Source organism: Mizuhopecten yessoensis, unplaced genomic scaffold (genome assembly GCF_002113885.1).
Source record: "Mizuhopecten yessoensis strain PY_sf001 unplaced genomic scaffold, ASM211388v2 scaffold4359, whole genome shotgun sequence".
In the NCBI taxonomy this organism is placed as follows: Eukaryota; Metazoa; Mollusca; class Bivalvia; order Pectinida; family Pectinidae; genus Mizuhopecten; species Mizuhopecten yessoensis.
The window spans coordinates 1,228,158-1,253,940 of NW_018405506.1; the positions used below are offsets into that span (position 1 = coordinate 1,228,158).

The window sequence follows — 25,783 nt, forward strand, 5'->3', positions numbered from 1 at the left end:
ACCGACTGCTATATAGATCAGATCAGGACTCGACTGTTGGGGAGAAATCCTGGCCCCAGGATCTTGAAAATGTCATAGACTTATAAGGTAATGGGTACCAAAGTGTTTAACGCACGCTAACATCCGGGTTACATGAGTGATTAATATAAGTTGTAATAACTTGTTTCATAATTTTGTAAAATTACTGAAGTGTGTATTATAGAAATGATTAACTATATTATTGCCACTGTCACTTTTGTGAAATATTTCTATGTGTTCTATTCAAAAGAAGCATTCCGTAAAACGTACATATTGCAATTAATTTCACATGAATTAAAATTAGTTGTAATGGTTTGAAAATATAAATAAAAAAAGAAAACATATGAATTGTAGGGGTCGAACTCAGGACATGTAGAGTACAAAACCCACATTAAGGCTTTGCTGATGAAAATTTAAGGTCGTCATCATGTTCCGGATATAAATGTCGTACTACCGAATATAAAGGCCCAAAAAGAATACCAATATTTGTGAATATAAATGTGTTTTAATGGAATAAACGTGTATATTTATATTTGCGATGCAACACATTGTATAAGCTTTACCAGAAGAAATGCATTTTATCTTACAATGAAATGAAAGTATCTTGTGACGTTCACGAAGATTCATTGTCAAGGAGGACATTGTCTTTTCGCGTGGAGAATGCTTCTGCGTCAAACGTTCAAATCACTATGATTAGTTATTGGCGCCAATTTATTCGAAAAGCGACGTTCTGCCGGTGTCGTTTTATTGACGACACTTAAAAACAAAGTAGATATGTTAATGTGTAAGAGTTATGTGTGTGGTTATAAATCTGAAGTCACTCTGTCACGACATTTTGTATATAGCATTGATTAAAACATATTAATGGAGGAAGAAAATAAAAATTGCAACAAATGGTACTAGCTCATTTTATGATTTGCTGTGTGAAAACGGAAGTGTGTGTATTGAACTTTTCCCTTTCAATTCCAAATTAAACTAACAATGTCCGATACCATTTGTGTGTATTATACGGCTCCTATTGAACTACCGAACGGGATATCTGTGACGTCATCGTTACTCTGGTGGTAGCTACAACTATCATAACCGTTATGAGAGATACTGTTAATAAAATATCTTGAGATTTAAGATGTTGATGTATTAAGATCCAGGGGCCATCTAGAGCTGTCCATACCAAATGGGAGGATCACAGTTCGTTTCGTATCTAAAACCATGTATGTGTCTTGAAGAAACTGTTTTGTGATCCAATTAGAAAACAGCTTAGCATTCTGTCTGCAGCAGTATGTGTTAAATGACACATTAAATCACAAAACGACCTTAAACTGGTCAGCCAAAATAACAATATATATTATCTAAACCACTATAAAATTTCTAAAAAACAAATTTAAAAAAACCTGTTCATAACTTCACACAATGCAGTCCACTTAACATGATTTTGGCACAATCGTCACAATTGACTGCGCCATTTACCAATAATAATAAGAAAACAACGATTGATAGGAGAAATATATGACTGTCCTATAGATGTAGGCGATTTGCGATTATACCGGCCATACTGTTCGAGTAAATAAACGAACTATCTTACTACTGTACATCACAGGGACCTGAGAATTTGTAACAGCTATATTTGGACCTAAACTAAGGTGTAAAACAAATGCTCAGGCCCCTGTGCTATACATCAATGTATGTTGGTTTGACCACTATAAACGGAGTGCACACCGTCATCTTCAATTACAGAAAACGGACCCCTTTATCAACATGTATAGTCCGTCTTTGCTCACTATAGCAGTTTACCTAATTAAACAGGTCATCATATTATAGGTGATGATCACCGGCCGGCGAAGGTCATCAGGTGGGCGTCATCGGGCGAAGGACAATCACACTAATTATAAATCGAATAATCAATGTTTAATACATGTATGATAAGTGGACTCTTAATTGCGACTATGATAATGGTAAAACAAACCAAACTAAAGGAATGACTGTGAAAATTACGAGCTAATGATATAAATACATGTAAAAGCGCAATGTCCGCCAGCCTTTACGGTCTATAGCGGCTATCGTGTTCTATATACGTAGCAGTAATTTAATGTAATTGGCCATATTGAGTCTACTTCGGACCACACAGCTAATGTATATATACCATAGCCTATCGGGGACGCCAGCGGGCCAGTAATATTGAATTGTGACAGGATTGATTAAAAGTCAGTGTCTGTCGATTATCCATCGTTTGACAGTTGTAATAGCCAAGAGCTGGTCATCAAAGTCTGCCCGCGGGGGTCGGGCGTGTAACCTAGCAAGATGGCATTGTTCGAACCTTATTTTTGCCACCTTTAAATTTGGCTTACAGCATTAATCCCGATCCGTTGTTGCGCAAACCACAGCAATATTGTAAGGGTAGATATTCCTACAGGGTATTATTTCCGTAATCTTATTGCATTAATCCGCGATCACTACAATACGTAAGTGTTGGTCGGTAAGACGCTCGTTGTGGTCCGTTTGACAGGCTATAATGGCCGTACGGATATTACATGCGCTATAACTTGTCGGCAGCGATGGATTAGCGCATTAAATACCAGGCGACAGGACCGTTCCGGCCGATGTTCGGTTAGTTACCCAGAGTGGAAGGACGAAATCGGGAGCGCAGGGCACTTTTCATTGCAGAGAGGTCATGATCAGTACCGGTAAGATTGGCTTTTTAAAAAAAATCCTAAGAAATGAGGGTATGATTTAAAGATATTCCAATCTCATAGCTCATTCTCATATCACCATATGATAATGTCTGAAGTGGCACCCTGCCAGACTTAGACAGAAACTCTCCAGCAATTGTGTTTTGCGAATGAAATCTCCAGCGTGTTGGTAGAGCGCCTGATTTGCTGCTGATAAGTGTACGGACCAAATGCGGTCTGATTAATAAACGTGACAACACGCATCCCCTGAAGTGTAGTGTTAAAATAGCCCAATAGTTCTCAGGCCGAGACACGCACCAGGTAGTGTGGCCGCAAGTTTTTATTCATGAATGCATCTTGCAAATGGACCTTACAACTAGTGACGTGTAGTCGTCTTTGTTTTACAGTTGAAGCCGGTACAACAGTGGGCAAGTGCTGCTGATGCTGGGGGCCACACACAGAGGAGCGAACATATATCACTGTGGAATAGCTTACACTACACCAGCAATACACCAAGACAGGTAACTCTTAACTCCTGTTCATCTGATAAAAACGATTTTTCACGAAATTTGACTCCGTCGCCATGTCGGACCTGTGTTTGTTGTCGCCATTAAAACGGAAGTTCATTGAGAACTGGATAAATGAAGTGACTAGGAGTTACGCAGATGGATCTATATGTCGGGTCGTACTCAGCTCTATCCCGTACGACCCAGACGATCGGGAGGAGTGCGCTCGCCCCAACGAACGCACCTTACCGGACAAGATCATTCGTATATCTACCCACGACAAACACAAAAAACACGTGGATTTTACAACAAGCAATAACAGTCAGGTGCAACAGCTTCCTGCCGTGACATTTTCATACATCCACGTTGACAAGCATAAAAAGCAGGATAACGGCGCCGTGCCGATGTTTGGATATGAGATGTACAATGACAAAAATAGAGACAAAAATGATCAAAGAGACGATAACAAAAGGTTTATTATCGTCGATCCTCAAATGATTAACCCTTCCAGTCAGACTGCGGTGGTCCGGAAGTCAGTGATAAAACAACACGAAAATGACTCTCCCCAAACTCGTGTAAACAGAGAGTCATCGTTCTCGTTAAAGAAAGAATCGAAGGACTTTTATACAAAGTGTAAACTTCATTCCAGTAATAAAAATGGTTTTGTGATATCTCGTTCTAATTTCCGAAATCAAGGCACGTGGAAGAATCATAGTTTTCTGGATTTGCCATTGAGATTTAGGCATGATTCTCAGAAGGCTACAAGAGCCTCTCAGCTGACAATACACTCCAAAGAAGCCACGCCGTCCGCCCAGCAGAAGGCAGACGGCAACAACACTTCACGCAGAATCGACAGTCACAACCCAAAAATGATAACAACGGCTGTATGGGCGTGGTGACAGCATGTTCACATGTAGTACATGTAAGGAGACGTTAGGGGTCATGCGACAGCACGTAAATAGCGTTGGTGACAGCACGTGAGCAGGACGCGTATGACTATGATGACTTGTTTGACAACATGTGTATAGTTTGGTAAGACGTTTGAACAGCCTTGGTGACAACGCGTGTAGATCCATACTGACTCGTTAGGGCGTTGGTGACAGTACGTAAAGCGACCTGGTGACAGCGCGTGAAGAGCCTTGGTGACAGCGCACGAAGCGCCTTGGTGACAGCGCACGAAGCGCCTTGGTGACAGCACGTGTAGATTCATGGTGACTAGTTAGGGCGTTGGTGACAGTGCGTAAAGCGACTTGATTACAGCGCGTGAAGAGTCTTGGTGACAGCGCGCGAAGCGCCTTGGTGACAGCACGTGTATGTCCGTGGTGGCTTATCTGTCTGACAGTATCCTTGTTTACGTAGTACTGAATGACAATGGTGTGAAAACCCGTGTAGGGTTGTAGGAACATCACGTGCAAGGTTGTGGACGTGGACGTATGTTTCAATATGGAGCACGTTACCTTATACATTATACCTGTGATATGTGTTGGAGTTAATTAAGGATATCTATGTTACCTTACACATTATACCCACATTTTGTACCAGTTTAGTTCAGTGTGTTTATTTCAAGTATCATTATTAATAGTTGACAATAACTCAGCGTTACCTTTTATTTTATACACATTATCAAGTCCAGATAACTTCCTGAAAAATATGTACGGGTTTGTTTACAATAGGCTAAAAAAGGCTGTGTGTGTTACCGTAATAAGGTAAATATCGTCAGAGGTTGAAACTGTACATTCTATCTGTGGTGTGTAATTGACCTTGTACTGAGAGATGTCAATTCGAACAGGAGAATCAGGCTAACTTAAGATACATTTGTATAATGAAAGAATATCTTTTATTATTTGTGTAAGGGCAGCATGGTAAATTTACAAAACTTGTAAAACATAACCGATAGTTCACAGGTGTTTACAGTAAAGTTCGCTTGACCGCAACAGTGATGGTTTCTATAATACCAAATAATAAAATCACTTTACAACGTAGAATTTGTTTTACTTACTTTCTGAAATGTTCGTTACAAAGAGGTAAGACAACTCGATGACCGTCTGGTCCCGGTTGCGCAAACTTTGGTTACAGATGTATGCATATTTTCATTGCTGCAGATGTGTTTTGAGACAGACCAGAAAGATGTATTCTGTGGATTCATTTTGCAATGAAAGCCCTTGTTTCTCATTCTCAACAATTCGAATTTTCACTTACCGCTTGTTAAATTTAACTAAAGTTTGAACAAGCGGATCTTGGTATACCCAATGACATTCAGACATACGATAACAGAAAAGTGCATCCAACAGTTTTTGGCTATATTATACTAGCATATTAGTAAACTGTGTATAATAGGTATATATATATATATATATATATATATATATATATATATATATATATTGATTAGACAAGTCCATCACCACCGTCTATAGTACCACGTAGCTAGGGAATATATTACCTGTTTAGACAAAGCTCTCGTCTCGGTTGTATTGTCCAAACAGAGTTCCGTGTTCTATTATATACGATGTAGCTTTGAAAACGTGTTTTCCCCATTTTTGTACTAAATTTTACATGAAGTTGAAATTTCTATACATCCTCAATTTATTCGAAGACAACTGTTGTATTATTTATGTTTCGACTGTTGAGGAATACCACCTTGCATTACAGGCACCGTGTGCATCGTATGCTTCAGGGCAAAGTCAATTAGCCAGTAGTTGCATTGGGTAAAACTTGTGTGTACAATATTTATGAGATTTAACGACGAAAGAGTACGGCAGTGTATGTGTTTAGTTTGTTCACGTTAATATTGATTTAGTAGTAACATAGTTCTGAGGAAGTAATCTTTACAAGATATTCGGGGAGGGCGTAAAACGAACGTGGGGATGTACAGTTTTATTTGCAAGCAGACCGACCCACGCATTCCATTGGAGCAGTCCTTGTAGCTACACCTGTTTTATCCCCACATGTTTTCGGTAGAGTTAATACCGAAGTCCTTACCAACATATATAGTGCTAACTCAGTTTAATCGTGTAAATTAATCCGGTCTTAAACTCATTCTTCTCCCATTGTTACCTGTGATGTTAATACGCTACCTGTGCACATACTATAGGTTAGTCCACTTACCTACCACTAATATCTGGTATTACACCTGGCTATCTTAAGTATGTAAAATACAATAGCCGGTTACTTAGTGTAAATGTATCAATGACTCAAAGAAGCCGCCAACAGTGGGGTAATTACCTACTGGTAGGGTATTACCTACAGGTAGGGTATTACCACATAGTGGTCGCTACGTGTACCTGTATAAAAAAATATACCTTTAAATACATTTATGTGTAAACAAATCCGGACGATTATTACCATGCATCATGTATTGATATACATTCTTAAAATATTACCATTATTATTTTAATATTTCATTATATAAATACAAAGAAAGTATAGTAAGTATTAAATCTTCATTACACAACGATTTGACACAGATAAGACTAGACAGGATGATAATCTGTTAAGTCTATTTCACAAAAGAAAATTAAATTAGGAGGTGTGAAAGGCGTACCTTCCAAGCGCCATGTTTGTTTACTGTAGGATGTTTTTACATATCCTCATATGTAGAGTAATATTAGTTGAATTAAAGGTTAATATCAATTATCGTTAAAAATATACCCCCTCTCCCGCTTACTCACATATGTACATGTGCACGTGTAATACATGTGTATGTGCTGAACCATCATCAGGATTGCATTTTAACCGAGTGTTGATCTTAACTTTTAATCCGTCTTAAATTACTCTTCATATAAGGATACGTCCGAATATACATTTAAAATATAATTTTACGATTTGTCGGTGCACAAAATAAATGATGAGATCACAAATGAAAAAATAACCACCGTGATAATATGCTTCGGTTAACGCCCATAAAATAAAATTGGAAATATGAGAAGTCACTCAGAGTTTATTAATAATGCAGAAATGTACGGAGGAAATATCAAATGCAGCATTTTCTATCGGTAAATGGTCACATGTTTATAAACGTTTCGTTAAGGGGCAGGTACGTACATCCAAACTCACCACAGAAGTTCATTTAAGACTTTCGTTACTAAATGTAGTTACAATTGACGGCCAAATGTCGAACCATTTCTCTTCATCACTATATAATTATTACATCACAAGTTACATTACAGACGCACATTGTATTTACACTTATGTAGGTTTTACGCCACTATTGAACATAAACAACATACGGATCAGCAAACAGCTGTCCATTCATACCAATGAACTAAATAGAGGTAAAGGATAGATGTTAAAAAATATGCATAATACTCCAATGTTATCAAAGAGATGTGTCCCATTTCGGAATATATCGGAGAAATCTTCCGGATTTTGCCTATTCAGATCTATACGCGTGTCACAGTGGAATTGAATGATATTGTGTTCTAAATCGAGAGTGTAATATTCACGAATGGCAATGTTTTGATAACGTTCGATGTGCTCTTAATATAAACTTTATTTATTTAACAACAATTATGAAACAAGTTATTTCATCTTATATTAATCACTCTTGTGGGGGGCGGGGGTGTCTTAGTGTGGGAGGAAACCGGAGTACCCGGAGAAAACCCACTTTTTCACGTCCGATCGGGGAATCGAACCCCGGCCGCCTTGGTGAATGGCAAGTGCGCTATCCACTTCGCCACCCGGCCACCCGACCACTGTGCTCTTATATGTTAGATTCGGTACTTGATATATATTACAGTAATTCGTGAGAAGAGACGGACTCATCAAATCTTTTTTGTGAACATCTTGAGTGTTAGATAAATGGTAGCTCTCACTGGTCGCCATGGTTCTCCGCCTCTGTACTTGGTCAAACATGGCTTTACAACGAGCGTTATGATTAGTTGAATCTAAACTACAATGTTGTCGTTCCTGTTTCTAGTGATTGTTTTACGACAGCACGTGATTGGCTCTGCTCGTGGGCTGCCAGTACCCGAGGATGGCACTGATCTTGTAGTAGAAATTAATTCTGGCACGTTTTTCATGAAATACTAACTTAAGCATAAATTATCTTTTGTTTTCAGCCAAAGTTGTAAACCTGTAACGTTATTCGTGGTTTTATAGCCATTATATATAGTCTCCGTTTACCATTATCTGGACACACGGGTTTAGAACTGGACGAAATGACCATATATTTGTTTGGCGTTCCGTATCAGCTTGCTTATTTATTTGAATGTGTGCTTCCTTACGTGTATTTCTAGTGATAACTTTACCGATGAAGATTTGAGTAATCAGAAAGTTTGTTTCATAGACGTTTTTGAACCAGAACAGAGAAAGAAACATGGTGCTCTTTGAGGATTAGATAGCCTTTGAAAGTAAATCAACAACGCACAAGAATCATCAAAAACAAAAAGGAAAACGAAGGTATCAGAACACCCTGAACGTTGATAAGGTGAACATTTTTTTCCAAAGCACTTAAAACTTAAAATTGATTAAGAAACAGGTAGGTATATCATTCGACCATGTAACTTGTAGTTGTCGAACTAAGTAAAACCAGAAAGATTTGACAGATTAACTCATTTATCTGATAAAGTTGAAGTGCCATATATGGTTTTGATTATCTGTCCTGCATTGCATAAGTACCTGTATGTGAAGCCATTTATATATATATGATAGGACTATCAATAATATTGATAAATATTTAAATATTTTTCAAATATTATTATAAAAATATTATTGATAAATATTTAAATATTTTTTTAATATTTAAATATTTTATTTATATATATTTCAATCCGCCTGAAGAAGCCCTAGAAGGCAGAAAGGCCTAGCGGACGATCTGAAAAAATTGTTTTTATTCTATATTTTCCTTCGCAAGGACTTATTTATTTATTATCTACTATATATATATATATATTGACCATTTTAGAATAGGCTTCATATTGTACGGGTGGACATGGGATTGNCAATACAATACGGGTTTATCACAATGGCCTCAGTACTGTCTACAAATCGATCGGAGAGTGTTTTATGAGGAACTGGGCGTTCAATCGACCATATTAAAATTTGACTTTCTGGAGAAAACGAGGTTACATATAACTAACAAAGTAAATAAATCTCCAATGGTTAATTTGGAGATAACCGTGACAAACTTGAATAGGTACATATTGTTTTCGAGGTTCGTTTGTGGTTCCAAGTATCGAAGCGATGTCTCGATTAGCGTTGAGTCGTTGTTTCGACTTTTTTTTATTGATAGTCCTATCAATATTTCGGTGTTTTTCGCGTATTATTCATTATTCCTCTCCGAAATACTGATACTTCGCCCTTTCGTTGATTCCTTCATCAGCCTCAAAATAACGATGAATTCAAAGACAAAATAATACCAAACAAAGTCACAAAAATAACGAAAATTAGGTGCTATTCTATCCCAAAATCGATCCTAAACGATATAACGAATTATAAAGGAAAGGACAGAAATCAACTATCAATAAAGCAATATGTACCGATGTAGTCTTATAAAGTATCACATTTTTGGAAATGGACTAAATAAACTAATGACTTATCAATTTGTTTCCCAGAGTTCAGGTTGAGTTGCGTATCTCTATTCCGTCTTTGCGTATTGCAGAGTTATCTTCACTTGGGAGCAGGGATTGATTGTTACGTCATTGGTTTGTGCGAGAAAACTACGTCGTTTTCTCAAAAACTGATGACGTTACTATCACAAACAAGTGACGTAACAATCAATACCTGCTCCCAAGAGAAGATAACTCTGCAATACGCAAAGACGGAATAGCTCTACCTATAGCAGTGTTCAAAGTCCAGCTGCTCGGATAGCAATGTAGGCAAAACCAGAAAGATTTGATAGATTAACGTCGGAAAGGAAACTCATCTATCCGACTAAAGTTGAAGTGACATATATGGCTTTGATTATCTGTCCGTCAGTTGCACAATTTAATGTTGATAAGCCATTTCTTAGTTACATAATAATAGTAATAGTAATAATTCGAGGTTCTTATATACCGCTTTATCACAAACTAGTTCGTAGGTCGTCTCAAAGCGGTTCACAAATTATTACCCGTGGTTATAGAGTCTTTTGCAACCAGCCAATATCTTCTAAACTCCATGGGGAGCGTACAGCCGGTGCTGCCATTTCGGCGCTCAAAGCTAGCATTCTACAACCCTTCACCCTTCGGTCTCGAGCCCGGCGTCTTACCACTAGACTGCCGTGCCTCCTAAAGCAAGGCGGTACATGACGGTCAGCCTAATGCGGCAACTAGGCTGACCGAAGTAATTCCTCCTCATGAAGACGAGCACATTCAGTGCGAGCATCACACCGCTCCTATGCGTTCATTCTACACGAGTACACGAAAACATTGCATTCGATATCTCTTTCCATCGATCTATTTTTTCTGGCAGACACCAACGTCCAACCTTGCTGTCGTCGAAACATGTCACTGAAATATATCACGTGATCATGACACCACGTGTGGCTAGTTTTAAAATAGATTATTTATTTTGAGGGTTACAAAAATGTAATAAAAATGACAATTGATTGAAAATCTATAGTATCCTTTTTAAACACCAATCTGGTTCAATTTTTGACAGATTCAAAAATAGACTTTTTTGACCGTATAGATACAGTATCTCGAGAAGATTTGTCTTTTAAATGCACAGACATTAATATCATACCAGTAAGACATTAGCACGGGTTAGATGTGGGATTCTATGGACATCATAATAGTGTATCTTTCACTTAGTGTTGTACCGACATTTTTTCATATTCCAAATTATGAGGCATTGATGGTAACTGCATTGATAGGGATGGGGAGGGACTAAATGTGCAGAACCTGCACGGATAACAGTTACTTTTCATGCTTTCTATATTATTGTAATTATCACAGTAACAGACAGACGCTACTAATCCTCATTGTCAGTAAGGAGGATCAGCGGTGTGTTTACAGTCGGAACACAGTGTTTTGCACACAACAACTATTTATTACAAAACTTCACAACCCAACGTAACAAATAAAAGACAGAGAGTATTGATTTGCAAATTTTGGTCAGAATCCATTTTATCACGAATGATAATGCTTTATAATCACACAAAAAAATAAACGAATATATGCTGAGAAAATTTCAAGATTTTCAACATGAAGCGTTTTATGATGACATCTGCCTTGTTTAGGGGCCCGGAAGTCAAGTTGCCCGGATGTCCACTACCTGCCGCTTTCTGTCGCTGGCTGTTGTTGTTCATTATTATCAAGGTTCAGTCCACTGTTAAACATGGATATGTCCAGATTCTTTTTCGTGCAGTAATACTCGAACGTGACGGTGGACGTCCCTTCTTTTTCCTGGGCTTTACACATTCTCCCTTCAGGACAGTTACACACCTAAAAAGGGAAACAATGACGTACATTTTCAAAAACCTGATATCTCATTTGTATTTACATTTCTCCAATATTATTTCAACGTCATGTTTCAACAAAACATGCTTCATTGCTTAGTCCTCACTCAACAACCTCGTTCACATTTCATCACTCCACAACGTCTTTCTCATTTCATCACCCCACAACCTCGTTCTCATTTTATCACTCCACAACTTCGTTCTTATTTCATCACTTCACAACCTCGTTGTCATTTTATCACTTCACAACCTAGTTCTCATTTCATAACCTTGCACTGTCTTTATAATCTAGGCCAACTTCATGACTTAGTAAGATGTGCTCACTTTTTAGCCTAGTCCCCACTTCCTTCCTTCAGCTGACGTCATCACATAGACCTGATACCATTACATAGACCTGACATCATTACCTAGACGTGGCATCATTACCTTGACCTGACATCATTACCTAGACGTGGCATCATTACCTAGACCTGGCATCATTACCTAGATCTGACATCATTACCTAGACTTGACATCATTACCTATACCTGACATCATTACCTAGAGCTGACATCATTACTCAGACCTGGCATCATTACCTAGATCTGATGCAATAACCTAGATCTGACATCATTACTCTGACCTGGCATCATTACCTAGACCTGGCATCATTACCCAAACCTGACATCATTACCTAGATCTGACATCGTTACCTAGACTTGACATCATTACCTAGATCTGATGCAATAACCTAGATCTGACATCATTACCTTGACCTGACATCATTACCTAGACCTGGCATCATTACCCAAACCTGACATCATTACATTGACCTGACATCATTACCTAGAGCAGACATCATTACCTAGACCTGACATCATTACCTAGACCTGACATCATTACCTAGACCTGACATCATTACCTACACCTGACATCATTATCTAGACCTGACATCGTTTCCTAGACCTGGCATCATTACCCAGACGTGACATCATTATCTAGACCTGACATCATTATTTAGACCTGACATCATTACATATACCTGACATCATTACCTAGAGCAGACATCATTACATATACCTGGCATCATTACATTGACCTGACATTATTACCTAGAGCTGACATCATTACCTAGACATGACATCATTACCTAGACCTGACATCATTACATAGACCTGACATCATTACCTAGAGCTGACATCATTACCTAGACCTGCCATCATTACCTACACCTGATATCATTACCTAGACCTGACATCATTACCTAGACCTGACATCATTACCTAGACCTGACATCATTACCTACAACTGACATCATTACCTAGACCTGACATCATTATCTAGACCTGACATCATTACTTAGACCTGACATCATTACCTAGAGCTGACATCATTACCTAGAGCTTATAACATTACCTAGACCTGACATCATTATCCTAGACCTGACATTATTTCCTAGACCTGACATCAATTCATACACCTGGCATCATTACCTAAACATGACTTCATACTGGGATATCCGGTTATCACTTTATTTGTGGACTAGTAGACACCTTTTGATGTAGTTTGTGTTTATATTGCCTATATATAGTTGTTTATAATGCCCATCTGAAAGCAGTTCGGTGTATATATAAACAGTTTACAAACATAATATGTTACCAGGTACCCTGCTGTAAAATCCGAACAACAACATTCTTCCCTAACTAACTAAATGAGTAATGAATATAAAAAAATGTGTAATACCACAAATACCATATAAGAAATTCTTGATTTATCATAAACTAAACTATGAATTAGAGAATATTACATGTAAGCAAGAAGAACACAGAATAAGAATGTTAATCGCGTAAAGGTAAATATTGACTTCAATACGTTACGTGTGAGATTATTAAAATACAATAGCTGATACATCTTTATTTTTACTTGATGCAAAAGTTTGTGCATAGGTATTGTGTTCTATGTATGTAAAGTTGAAATATTTTAATATTTATAGAAAGAACCATCCAAAAGAGGTTTAGAAGTTATCTCCCTTTGTTTGTTTCTATGTATTTGAGCGAAATCTTTGATTTGTTTAATTTTTATGCCACTTATTTTTAGCAAAAACAAATGATGATGATGATGATGATGATGATAGTGATGATGATGATACCGTTTTCCCTATTATTACCATTATTAACTCTGTATTTTGACTTACCATGTCGGTACTATGGTCTACATTAGCGGCTACGTTGTCACATTTCAGACATCGAACCAAATTACGTTTGTTATCCAAAAGGATTTCACCGTCTTTCCCTTTACACTGGAAATATAATTCATACATAAGCATATATTATATGATATGTAATTACGTAATATATTAATATATAATTATATCAATAAATAAATAAAAGCCCACTGTGCCTCGAATTATTCATACAACAACTCGCACTTGCCATCGATAGCGAGGTATGTTTTCGATAATAAAATATTGATTGTAATTCCGCTGTCTTTCAACTTTCAGTCATACCCATGACGTCAGAACAGCAGGTTCATTAATTGATTCCAAAGAGGTAAAGTAGACGACAGATTCAAAATAAAAATGTTCTGTAAAAAGATATATTTTTGAGAAAGGAACATTAAGGATTTACCAAACTCTCCTCTGCGTACTTAAAAAATTCCACTGATTCTACTTCTAAAGCATACGCTGTCACAAAACGTCTTTTGCCCTAATATAATGGCACAGAATAATGGTAAAAAGTTTGAATGGTGGCTTAGTTAAGAAGTTAGCAGAGCAGGCAATACAACGTTGTTAATGAGGATTCTGGTTTCGAAATCCAATACAAAGGAGACGTAGCCATATCGGTATCATACACCGGTACTCGAGAAATTGTTATATAGAAGCATGATTTAATAGTATAACGTCTTTCGAAATTGCATTCGTAGGTTTTTGTTTTTTGGTTATCAAGCAGGCTCAGTAATGTTTTCAAACAAGAAATGTAAAGTTGTGAAGAAAAAATAGTTTTCTACTGGCACGTATCTATCATGCAGATCGCTGATTTTGTTTTGGACATCGGGGTCAGGAAATACAGAAGACACAAATCACACAACAATGTGTTAGATCACTCCAAATTGTTAAAACTGTAGCACTAATTCTCTACTCTCACGTGTTCGTTAAACGACAAAGAAGGAGAAGTTAATCTCATAAATAGCTCCACAATGTACCCTGGCGTTTTATCTTGGCTTAGATGTGCTATGACATCATTATATAATTAATTACAGTGAGTATGTTTTAGGAATAACTTTATATATAAGTTTGTATACATTGACATAGCACAAGGCCAAGTCACCATGCTGGTGCGATTCCAGACTGCGGTACACGATACATCTTTGGTTTGTACACATGTTTGGTCATTGTCATTCCAGCTGTGTCGTAAACATTGATTTACTTTCAAGATATCTTTTAAAAAGGCAACATTCCTGGAGTTTCATAAACGTCATTCATATGGACACGAATTAACTGTCCTTTCACATAAGTTCATACACAATAATATGACACGAGTGTGGTCGCTGAATAACACAAAATGCATGATAAAATCGAAACTTGAAGTCGATTACAACAAGACAAAACAGAAGAGGTTGCAAAACAAAGTAGAATACGTTTATTTTCAGCTCAAAATTGGTAAAGGTAGGGCTAATTATTAACAAGGAGGCGTTAGAAAAAGTTCAAGAATAATAAAACAAGGTGTTTCGGGTTTCGAAATGGTAAGCGTTTTCAGCTTTATCGATGACGCCCCACCTTTTAACTTTGCACTCTAGGTTGAAACGTAAAGTAACGTCTTCAAAGCAAGAGCCGATGTTGTTACCAAGGACAACCGATGAAGACAGATGAGCTGGGTTGTGACTAAGAACGACCAATGGAGACAGATGAGCTGAGGTTGTGACCAAGAACCACCAATGGAGACAGATGAGCTGGGTTGTGACCAAGAACGGCCAATGGAGACAGATGAGCCGAGGTTGTGACCGAGAACGACCAATGGAGACAGATGAGTTGAGATTGTGACCAAGAACGACCAATGGAGACATATGAGCTGGGTTGTGACTAAGAACGACCAATGGAGCCAGATGAGCTGAGGTTGTGACCAAGAACCCCCAATGGAGACAGATGAGCTGGGTTGTGACTAAGAACGCCCAATGGAGACAGATGAGCTGGGGTTGTGACCAAGAACGACCATTGGAGAAAGATGAGCTAAGATTGTGACCAAGAACGACCAATGGAGACAGATGAACTGGGGTTGTGACCAAGAACGACCATTGGAGACAGATGAGCTAAGATTGTGACCAAGAACGACTAATGGAGACAGATGAGCTGACATTGTGACCAAGAACGACCAATAGAGACAGATGAGCCGAGGTTGTGACCGAGAACGACCAATGGAGACAGATGAGCTGAGATTGTGACCAAGAACGACCAATGGAGACAGATGAGCTGGGTTGTGACTAAGAACGACCAATGGAGACAGATGAGCCGAGGTTGTGACCGAGAACGACAAATGGAGACAGACGAGTATAGTACAAAACGTGGACCTTTATATCACACAAGGAAGCAGCATATTTCTCAACGAGATCATGACAGATACCATAAAATCTGCCCAAAGTCGTTATCGACCTGTATCTGTAAAATAAAAAATCTCCTACCTTAATACAAAGTATCTTTATTTGTTCAACTGTGACCGAACATCTGAATTTATGTAGAGTACGAACAAACTCTATAACAAATGTATTGTTGATGTATGACCATACGGTTCTCATCAAAAGTTATTATTCACGTTTGAACTTTTGTCATAAGTCTCTGACAAAAGGCGGTCACAGCATTATTGAATAAAGGATGACGATATAAATCAATATTATGCAACGTATGAGATACATGTCATCATAATGTGTTCTTTTGAACAGCTTGTCATTTTTTTTAAAGGTTTGATACAGCTGAAAGTTTCGTGTTTCCAGGCATAGTTGCGACCGTGGTTGTTACATTAGACAATGATATATACACTCTGTAGGAGAACATCTGTTACGGAGGCCGAAGTGTCGTCATTAACTATCATGTCGCGTACGGACAGGACGTGTTTTAAATCAAATTATGATCTAATGTATCAATATCGAAATCTTACACTCAAACTGCATATTTCTACGTAGAAACACACATCATCATCATCATCATCTTCCCTGACAGAAGCTGACTCTAACGGATGTAACATATGTGGACGGACTAGACGTGTTTTGGATTAAATTATGATCTAATGTATTAAAATAGAAATCTTACACTCAGACTGCATATTTCTACTTATGAACACTTATTTTTGTATAATGTTAAAATAGATTTAGGAAACAGATTGACGTTAAGAATAATAAACACTTTGTAAGAACAACACCCCTGCAGGTGGGGGATCCGGACAAGAAAACACCTGTTTTTACCCACCGCATGTATCGTAGGAGGCGACTTATGTGGGAACCCCTTGCAGAATCGGGGATTTGCTTTGACGTCCTCTATTATATAATAAATCGGCTGCACCCATTGCGATATTTGGGATGCTAACTTTCTTTCTACTTCTAACTATCTTTTATTTCCTAGCACCTTGTTTAGCAACACCTCACTTTTGGCCTTAATATTGAGCGTTCGCCAGGGTGGGAAAGGCAATAGGTTCTGTTCCCAGGCCAGGACATACCAAAGTCCTTAAAAATGGTAGTTGTTATTCCCTACTTAACGTTCAGTATTTAGGGGAATGGCAACAATTGGTTCACCCATTGTCAGTATAATGTGACCGGGCGGAATGCTGTGCTGAGTTCCTTCGGTATGGTATTTCAGTGAGATAGCAATATATAGTCGGCATCAGATCCGCGCTACCACAAGGAGACAAGCTCACCAACATATCCTGTCTCCTGCATACACACAAGCAAGCACGCATACACTACACACATGGAGGCACGTCCTTACATGACCTCGGCTGTAAATAGGACGTTCAAAAAATAAACCAAACAAAATCGTAAGAACAAAGTTTGGTCGTTATGAAAATATTCTAAATACTCACTAAATATATAGCTGTGTTCCTATTCTTTTTATCCGCTTATATTTTCTATGTCTAATATGTTGAAAAATGCTGGTAATGTATACAGAATTGATTTGAAGAATTTGTCTTAATAGGGATCCCCATACCACTGCCAGGAACTGTAACTATCAATTAGAACCTTATTACAGGTACAAATGTATGACCAAAGCTTTAATAAATATTTGTCTGAAAAAATACCTGAACCTTCCGGAACATTGACGAAAATGTGATAACAATGGAACTTAAAAAAAAAGAAAATCAAGAGCAGTGTTCTGAGAGTATAAATGCATGGATCTGCAAGGATTAACCACGATTGAAGTGGAAAATTTATCTTCACCTACAGGTAGACGGATAGCGATTATTGTGAATGACAGTCGCCAAGGTAAATAACGATCAATTGTGATATGTTATGCAACAAGATATTACAATGTTATAATATTACTCGCCTGTTTTTCCTGTATGCAAACCGTTTGGATGTACAGTGAGAAGCTCAACAAAATGAACATATATTCACTAAACAGAAAAAATGATATGACATCAAAAAATTGAAAGTAACTGAATTCATGGGCACAGAGGAATGCTACTAGAAATTGTCTGTATTCAAAATAGTATTTAGGTAATTAAGATCTTCATGATCTGCATGATCTATCCGTTATGTGTATACTGACACCTGACTCATATACATTGGTGTATATTTCATTCGTTTTACCGTCGTAATAAATCACACCTGTTTATAATCACGAATCATTCATGTAAACCGATAGATGGGGGTATTTCGTTCATAAAGTCAATACTATATGTCTATTGTGTAGTGAAAAATGGACACAGATATTGAGATATTAATTTATTTTGGAACAAACCAAAACACGTATAAATAAATACATGTTCATGTCTATGAAGATTGTGTAAGCTTAATATCAAACTCCATGTCAAATGTAACTACTTTCACAATCAGTAACTCCCCATTCTACAGTAGTGATAACCATATACAGAGGATGAGCTAGCCTCTATACTTCGATTGTATAACTTTAAAGTAAAAAAAGTGTTTGCGGAAATGTTCGCGTTTTGATTCTTTAAACAAATAGCATTGCGGATTTTTGTTCACGGTTTGGATGACTCTAAAGTCTTCATATATATATATATCTTTGATCTTTATAGATGAAATTTATCAATATATTTCATGTTCACATGTGGATATTTTCAATATTACGTTGATTAGCATTTTTCGCGTTGAGTAAACTAGCGCAAAAATATCCACATGCGGATACGAAATATATTAATAAATTTCATGTATAAAGATTAAACACATAATTGCATTAGAAGTATCAATATCATCATAATGATATAAGGTCAACATAGTATTCAAAGCGCAGAGAATGTAAACACATTATTGTAATAGAAGTATTAATATCATCATAATGATATAAGGTCAACATAATATTCAAAGCGCAGAGAATGTAAACACATTATTGTAATAGAAGTTTTAATATCATCATAATAATATATTTACATTCTGTATGCTTAGACTCATTGACAAAAATTACATTCATAAATGTATAACACAGGTGTTCAAAGAATCTCAGCACGTGGGAACTGATAGTAACCTGATCACACTGCGTAATAATATACTACAAAAACAACTCACTCGGAACGACCGACCTAGATGCTAAATTCTTACATCTTAAAATATTATTGAACTGTGCTTGGTGAAATATCCACGTATTCACGTGTCCTGTGCTACAAATAAACATTGAATATGGAACTACATTTTGTTGTGTTATTGTTGTTGACGGTTGCTAAGATCTCTCACGATAGTGTCACATTTCCCCGCGAAAAAACACTGTTCTCGCCACTGCGTTGCACCCGTGTATAAGCAGGAACAAACCCTGTTTATTTGTTTTATTCGTTGTTATATCGATCCACTGAAAGGATTCGTCAATGTAAATATAAGGAATGATATTTATTTTTTCAACATTTATGAGGTCATAACAACAATGGGTTTTTGGACATATTTTACATGAATCGCTAACGCGATTCATTCAATATGTCCATAAACCCATTGTTGTTATGACCTCATAAATGTTGAAAAAATAAAAATCATTCCTTAAATGAAAATCGCTAGTTATAGCTGATGATGTTAACACATTATGATCATAGAAGTCTCAATATCATCATAATGATATAAATATAAAACTAGTTATGACAAGGTCAACATAATATAAATAGCGCTGAGTGTGTTATACATTATTGTTATAGAATTATCTATATCATCATAATTATATAAATATCACTAGTTATAAAAATGTAAACATAATATCTATAGCGCTGAGAATGTTAACACATTATAACAATAGAAGTATCAATATCATCATAATAACATAAATATCACTAGTTATAACAATGTTAACATAATGTTAATAGAGCTGAGGATGTAGAAAAAGAAAATCTAAAATAGCAGAATACTATAAAAATGTACACTAAATAGTTGATGTTTGTTCTCATAAATGCTAAGGGTTCATCAATTCCTGATCATAATTAACTGTTTTGATAATGTCCTGGTTATTGATTTCACTGAAGGAGCATGACGTCATACCGTCTTTATTTAACTTCAGGCTATAGAGAAACACAACACTCGGATAGTCAGATAAATATCATCAACACACATATTCGATGAAGCTCATAGGTTTTACTTGAGAATTCATTCACTGGAAAGGATCCTACAGTAATTAATTGTCCCTCGTCTGATATTTCCGTAAGATACGACAATGTGATAAGAGATAGAGGTACAATACATTGACACAGCATATTGATGATCACGTGGTCAGGGAGAGGGAGACTTGTCATTTCTATTGTGCTGTTATAATTGGATTGTAACAGATTTCATTCAGAAAATAGAAATCCTATAACAATATATATAATATCGTGATTATGCATCATATGACCACAATGTGTTAATGTATTTATTTGTTGTAGACAATTAAAAATATTGAACCTTTTCTAAGGAATCAAAACCAGGTCAGGAATGCTGTCTCTGTCATCGTTTTTAAATACACAACACATATAATATGTAAACAATAAAAAGCACTCGCATAAAAATCTGGGAAATTACTTGCCCTTTTCGACACACACAATACATGTAAAAACAACATTTTGAATGCCTGCTAACTTTAGAAAAAGATATAAACTCATAACGAAATAAAGGTAATTGTCGCGCGAGTGAGGCCATATAGCAACGGTTACAGCGTTTCGCCTTCCGCTTTTTTAATTACCCATCAAATACATCTGGTCCTGTGTGCTTAAAACCTATCTCACACTCAAGCATGGATTCTGTGCTCAAACAAACTTTCCTGTAACTCATTAAGCCAACCGATATTGTAAAAAAAGAGTCATGTGTTTACCACGAAAACGATATTCTGCTCATGTCTCTCCCGAATTCTTCCAAATCATTGTCAAAATGTAAAATATTATTTATTTATCACTGGTTTAAGAAATTGGGCTTCAGCAATACCTGAGTTTGAGCTAAGAATGGTTTAATGAATACGGACCCTGTTTTGTGAACGTATGCTGTATTATAACAATTTTGTCTTTTGTAAAAGTAACATTTTACAGAAAAACATCACATTATTTTCACAGTCATTGTTATGATGGGAGAGTAGGCAAACATTGTTCAAACCAAAGTCGTGGTAAGGACCATTGGTGCATATTTTGCAAACATTGGTATGATGGGGGACGGTAGTTGAACAGTTAACGTTCTTATTATTGTAATGATTGAGACAGAGTATTAATTGTATGTGCTTTTTTTGATGTTATATCATATGACATCAAGCTGATATCAGCGTACAGTGAAGTAAGTACAGCCCTATTGTAGTGACACATGCTACAACTAACGTATGACGTAGCAGTATTATATATATAATTATGTTTAATTATTATGTTATAGAATGCTGGGGTGATTACCGTCTCGTAACTACTGTAATTTACTTATCTGAAATTTAGATCAGAGTTTACCGATGCATCGTATTAAGATATACATGTAAAGCGTTTGAATACAAAGATGAAGATAAAAATAAGTTGCTATTTTTGTACAGAACATTTGACTCTGCACTTCCATACCTCATGCCAAACGGAAAGAACTCCTGTATCCTCTTATTATGAGAGCATTTCTTTACAAGAAATGCGATAGGCAAGTTAAAATTGTGAGAATGATTAAGTTCCTGGTTGGCAATATCTTTTTGGAGTTCGGTTGAATGCGTTTCCACCAGGCGGTTGCTTTCCATTTAAGCAAACTTTGCCTTACTCCAAGCCGACTTACTTTTTTTTTAACAAGAAGCTGAATTTAATGAACAGCCTATCGGGACTTGTAACAAAAACCTTGTCTACATTTTCACTTTCAGATAAATTGGCAATACGTTGTCTATAAACAAAAGGACATTAACCGACTCGAAATTATACATCCTCCTGAACGTGAAGTTAAGAACATTACGGATTTGTTTTATCAACCGCTTACCTCGATCTGGCAACATGACCAACAGGGACGGTTCACTGTTTGACAAATGTTATTATTTAGATTGAGTTTTCCTTTCTTGATAGTAACATCCAAGCTTTCGACTCCTTCAATGTGTACATACCGCAGTTGATTCGATCGGCACCCAAGGGTTTGTTTTGAATATCATGATTTCCGAGAAAGATGTCGACGACCGACGGAAAAACGTGTACGACGACACAAGTTTTCGTGAGATACAGGTTGTTTAAGACTAAGGACAAGTTTGAAAGTCACCATCGTCGTCATTTTGGGAAATATCTCATTTCCTTGTGCGATATGAAGGTATATGGTTTTGATGATACAAATTAGTTTACCTTGTGGCATAGTTGTCACTTCCACAGTTAACAATCGAGAACGGTTTTAATATCTTTATAAACCGCCACTAAATGGTGCTAGAAATATCAAATAAAATGTTAAGCATAAGACGACAGGCACAACAAATCGGAATAATGTTATCAGTCTGTAGTTTTACTATTCAGTGAATTCCACAGTCTACGACTTGAAGCAAAATAGACGAATTAATTAGAGTCGGAATAACGTTTTCCTATAATGACTACTGTGTCTAAGAGGATAACGGCAATTTTAAGCTGAAGTAGGAGGAAAGAGAGAAGCGCGGAAATCGTGTGTACGATCATCGCGTATCTTATGTAATAGTTGAACATTTATCCTTTTATTTTTTCTTGAAATTGTTTCTAATCCCATTTGAAAGTATGAAAATCCTAAAGTGGCACACGAAATAAATATTAGTAACAATACGTGCAGCTTCTCGGTGATTTTCCTGTTTTTCTTTCTTTCTTTTGTATTTTCGGAATCATATATTATATACCGGTACTAGTACCGTTAAGATAATAATTTATTTTCTAACAGAGCATCTCGCTTTCTCTTAAGTTTTCCTTCGAAAATGATCTTCTTCATATCTCTTTTACATCTTTCGCAAAAAAATCAAATTTACTTTATGTGTCTGGATTTAAAAAAAATGGAATTACCCGGAAACCCTGTTTAGGTACATGTAGTTTGAAATAATACTTTTAAAAAACAGGACACAAGAAAACATAACTCTACTACATAACATGCCTGGTTAAAATACATTGTAATTACGTTACTGTGACTGTAATACTCAACAACATCTAACCATTAAATTAAGTCGCTTACAACTTTATATAAAAAGGACTCACAGTTGAGGCATTTTCACCCGGATCCGTCTCAACAGAGTCGCTTCCAAGGACAAATGGTACAAACAGGAGGACGAAGAGGAGGGCGAAGTAGCGCATGGTCTCCATGACGACCGGGAGGGGATGCTGACTACGTGAGTGTCGGATGGACTCTCCTCGATCACTGGACCCACGTTACACCTGTCACGGGGACTTGATGGGATTTATATTTACCACAGGCGGAGAAATCAGCCGTAAGTCAACACGCCGTACATCCCTCGTATAGATCTAGGGGAGTAGTCAACAGATGGTACAGCCCAGCTATTATAATGCGTGTGTATATATTTGTGTCTATTATATTAGCAAGGGAGCCTCGGAGATCTCAAGCTATCAAATGCATTCAAACGTTTGTCTTGTTTTCTTTATTTATTATCATTATTAAGTACCGTTGCAACGTTAGGGACCAGATGTTTTCAATTCATTGGAAAAAGATGCTCTGAACATATCTGTTGTTACTGAGTCCGGACACACACGCAGGTGTACATCTATATCTTCTACATGTCATCTTACAGATTACAAATAATTAGTATAATAGCGATCAGTTTACAAAGAACATAAAAACGCTAGTTATATCAAGAATTACGGTCTAGGTCTGGTGATGGAATTTTTCTTATGGTAAGGAAAATGTAGAACATTTTTCTTAATAGGCTATCATGGAACTTATTTGGGTAACTGGACTATCTGCTATACCTGCTTTTGAGGCGGCGATGATTGACTATTTATCACAAAACTATTTATCACGGTATTTTGATAAAATTGATACCTTATATACTATTAGATGCGACATTAATTTCAATTAAGAACAAAATAAAGTTTATATCAACACTTAATACAGAACTAATTCTATGAATCCTCTAGATTTGACTAGACTCTTTTTCGCGTTATTCATTCACTTCCCTGACGCCCGTTGATCAACCCGAATTGCAAGCCGTTTGGATGATGTAATGCATACAATTATATCTAATATCTTATAACATGTAACTAAATTACATGTATATAAGACATTTAAAAAAAAAGTAAAATATCTTTTATATTATATATGACATCTTATTTACTTTTTGAATATCTCATATATGTAACTATCCATATGATAGCTTGTATGTTATATTAGATGTGTCATATCCGTATAAGATATCTATATAACCACGGACTTAGATAACATCTAATCTAATTCCGTAATATAACATATAAGATAATTCGTTAAGAATTTAAGAGATATCATATCTTTTCTGAAATATATTATGCATTATAAATGGTACAAAATATATATCTCATAAGCGTGTTTTATAAACATATAAAAAAAAATCATATAATTTTGTGAAATACAGATCTAGAACAGACCGTGCCCTGAATTGATGATTGCTCGGCTTACCTTAAACCCATCTTTCTGTTACATTGTACACTGTAGCATACAACCATTAGCGTATCAAATTTATAACATTTAAGAAACATATGTCTACATTTCTTGTTAATTTTTAGTATTGTGGCGAGGACTAAACTTGGTAAAATCTGTTGTTGATGTCCAGTCATTTTGTTTATTCTGAACAACTAATATATTTCATGTTGTAACAGACACTGTGACGTCAAGAACCGAAAACGAACTTCTAGCACACAAATCAAAGTAGTTTTATGTTTACATTCCCTTGATGTTCACATAATAATGGGATATAAAGGTTAAATGATATTTGCGTATTTTTATTTGAAGTATTCTTTATAGGTTTTCCTGCAAATTACACTGTAGGTAATTTTTATTAATCTTCAACTGAGGTTTAAACCGTTTTTGAAGTGCACTGTTTGCGGCTGGGGTCGTTGGTGTTTCAGGATCAAATATTTCACCAAAGAGCTTATAGTTAGGTCACGTTTTCATTGGGAAGAGGTTTTTAAATTGTAAATGTGTTATTTATTATCTGCTAGTATGCACCATCAAGCGGCTTGCATGCAGGTATTACACTGTACACTTTATGATCGTAAATGCGGCTGTTGTGAAGTCACCTGCAGAATAGGTATTTGTTGTGCTCTTGAGACATTGCAAATAAATGTCCACATAATTATAATGTAATAGTTCCAGGGTGTCTTTCTGCGTCTTCTGTACTCACTCATCAATCTTCTCGTCTAATTTAGTCGTTCAATTGTCTGTTGACACCTCCTATACTTCCGGTTCGTTCTGTTTTACAGTCTACATACAGTACTTCTAATGTGTCTGTCTACACGACTTGACGTCAAGTGTCTCTGTAAGTCTTTGGTACTTTCGATATATCGCTCTACAATGTACAATTTGTAGTTCAAGTGTCCCTTTCTAAACTTCTGTACTACCGAAATTGCTTTCTATGAAACACATCTTGCACTTCCGGTTTTTCGTGCCGCACATTAAAATTATATAATTATCTATTTCTATAC

General features: G+C 36.5%; 2 protein-coding genes across 3 annotated transcripts; one reads left to right on the plus strand and one right to left on the minus strand.

The window, feature by feature from the left end:
* Positions 1-2,441: 2,441 nt before the first annotated feature.
* Positions 2,442-5,167, plus strand: LOC110448864. 2 transcript variants are annotated; one of them, XM_021495340.1, is made up of 2 exons: positions 2,442-2,699; positions 3,092-5,167. In XM_021495340.1, the coding sequence occupies exon 2, from the start codon at positions 3,268-3,270 to the stop codon at positions 4,087-4,089; it is 822 nt and encodes a 273-aa protein (XP_021351015.1). In that variant the 5' UTR covers positions 2,442-2,699; positions 3,092-3,267; the 3' UTR covers positions 4,090-5,167. The 2 variants fall into 2 exon arrangements, with proteins under 2 accessions (XP_021351015.1, XP_021351014.1); XM_021495339.1 differs by having other exon boundaries at positions 2,442-2,683.
* A 6,041-nt stretch (positions 5,168-11,208) lies between these two features.
* On the minus strand, positions 11,209-23,641 carry LOC110448865. The gene is made up of 3 exons (XM_021495341.1): positions 23,351-23,641; positions 13,744-13,848; positions 11,209-11,556 (listed from the first exon to the last, which is right to left on the minus strand). The coding sequence occupies exons 1-3, from the start codon at positions 23,453-23,455 to the stop codon at positions 11,383-11,385; spliced, it is 384 nt and encodes a 127-aa protein (XP_021351016.1). The 5' UTR covers positions 23,456-23,641; the 3' UTR covers positions 11,209-11,382.
* Between the last annotated feature and the right edge of the window lie 2,142 nt (positions 23,642-25,783).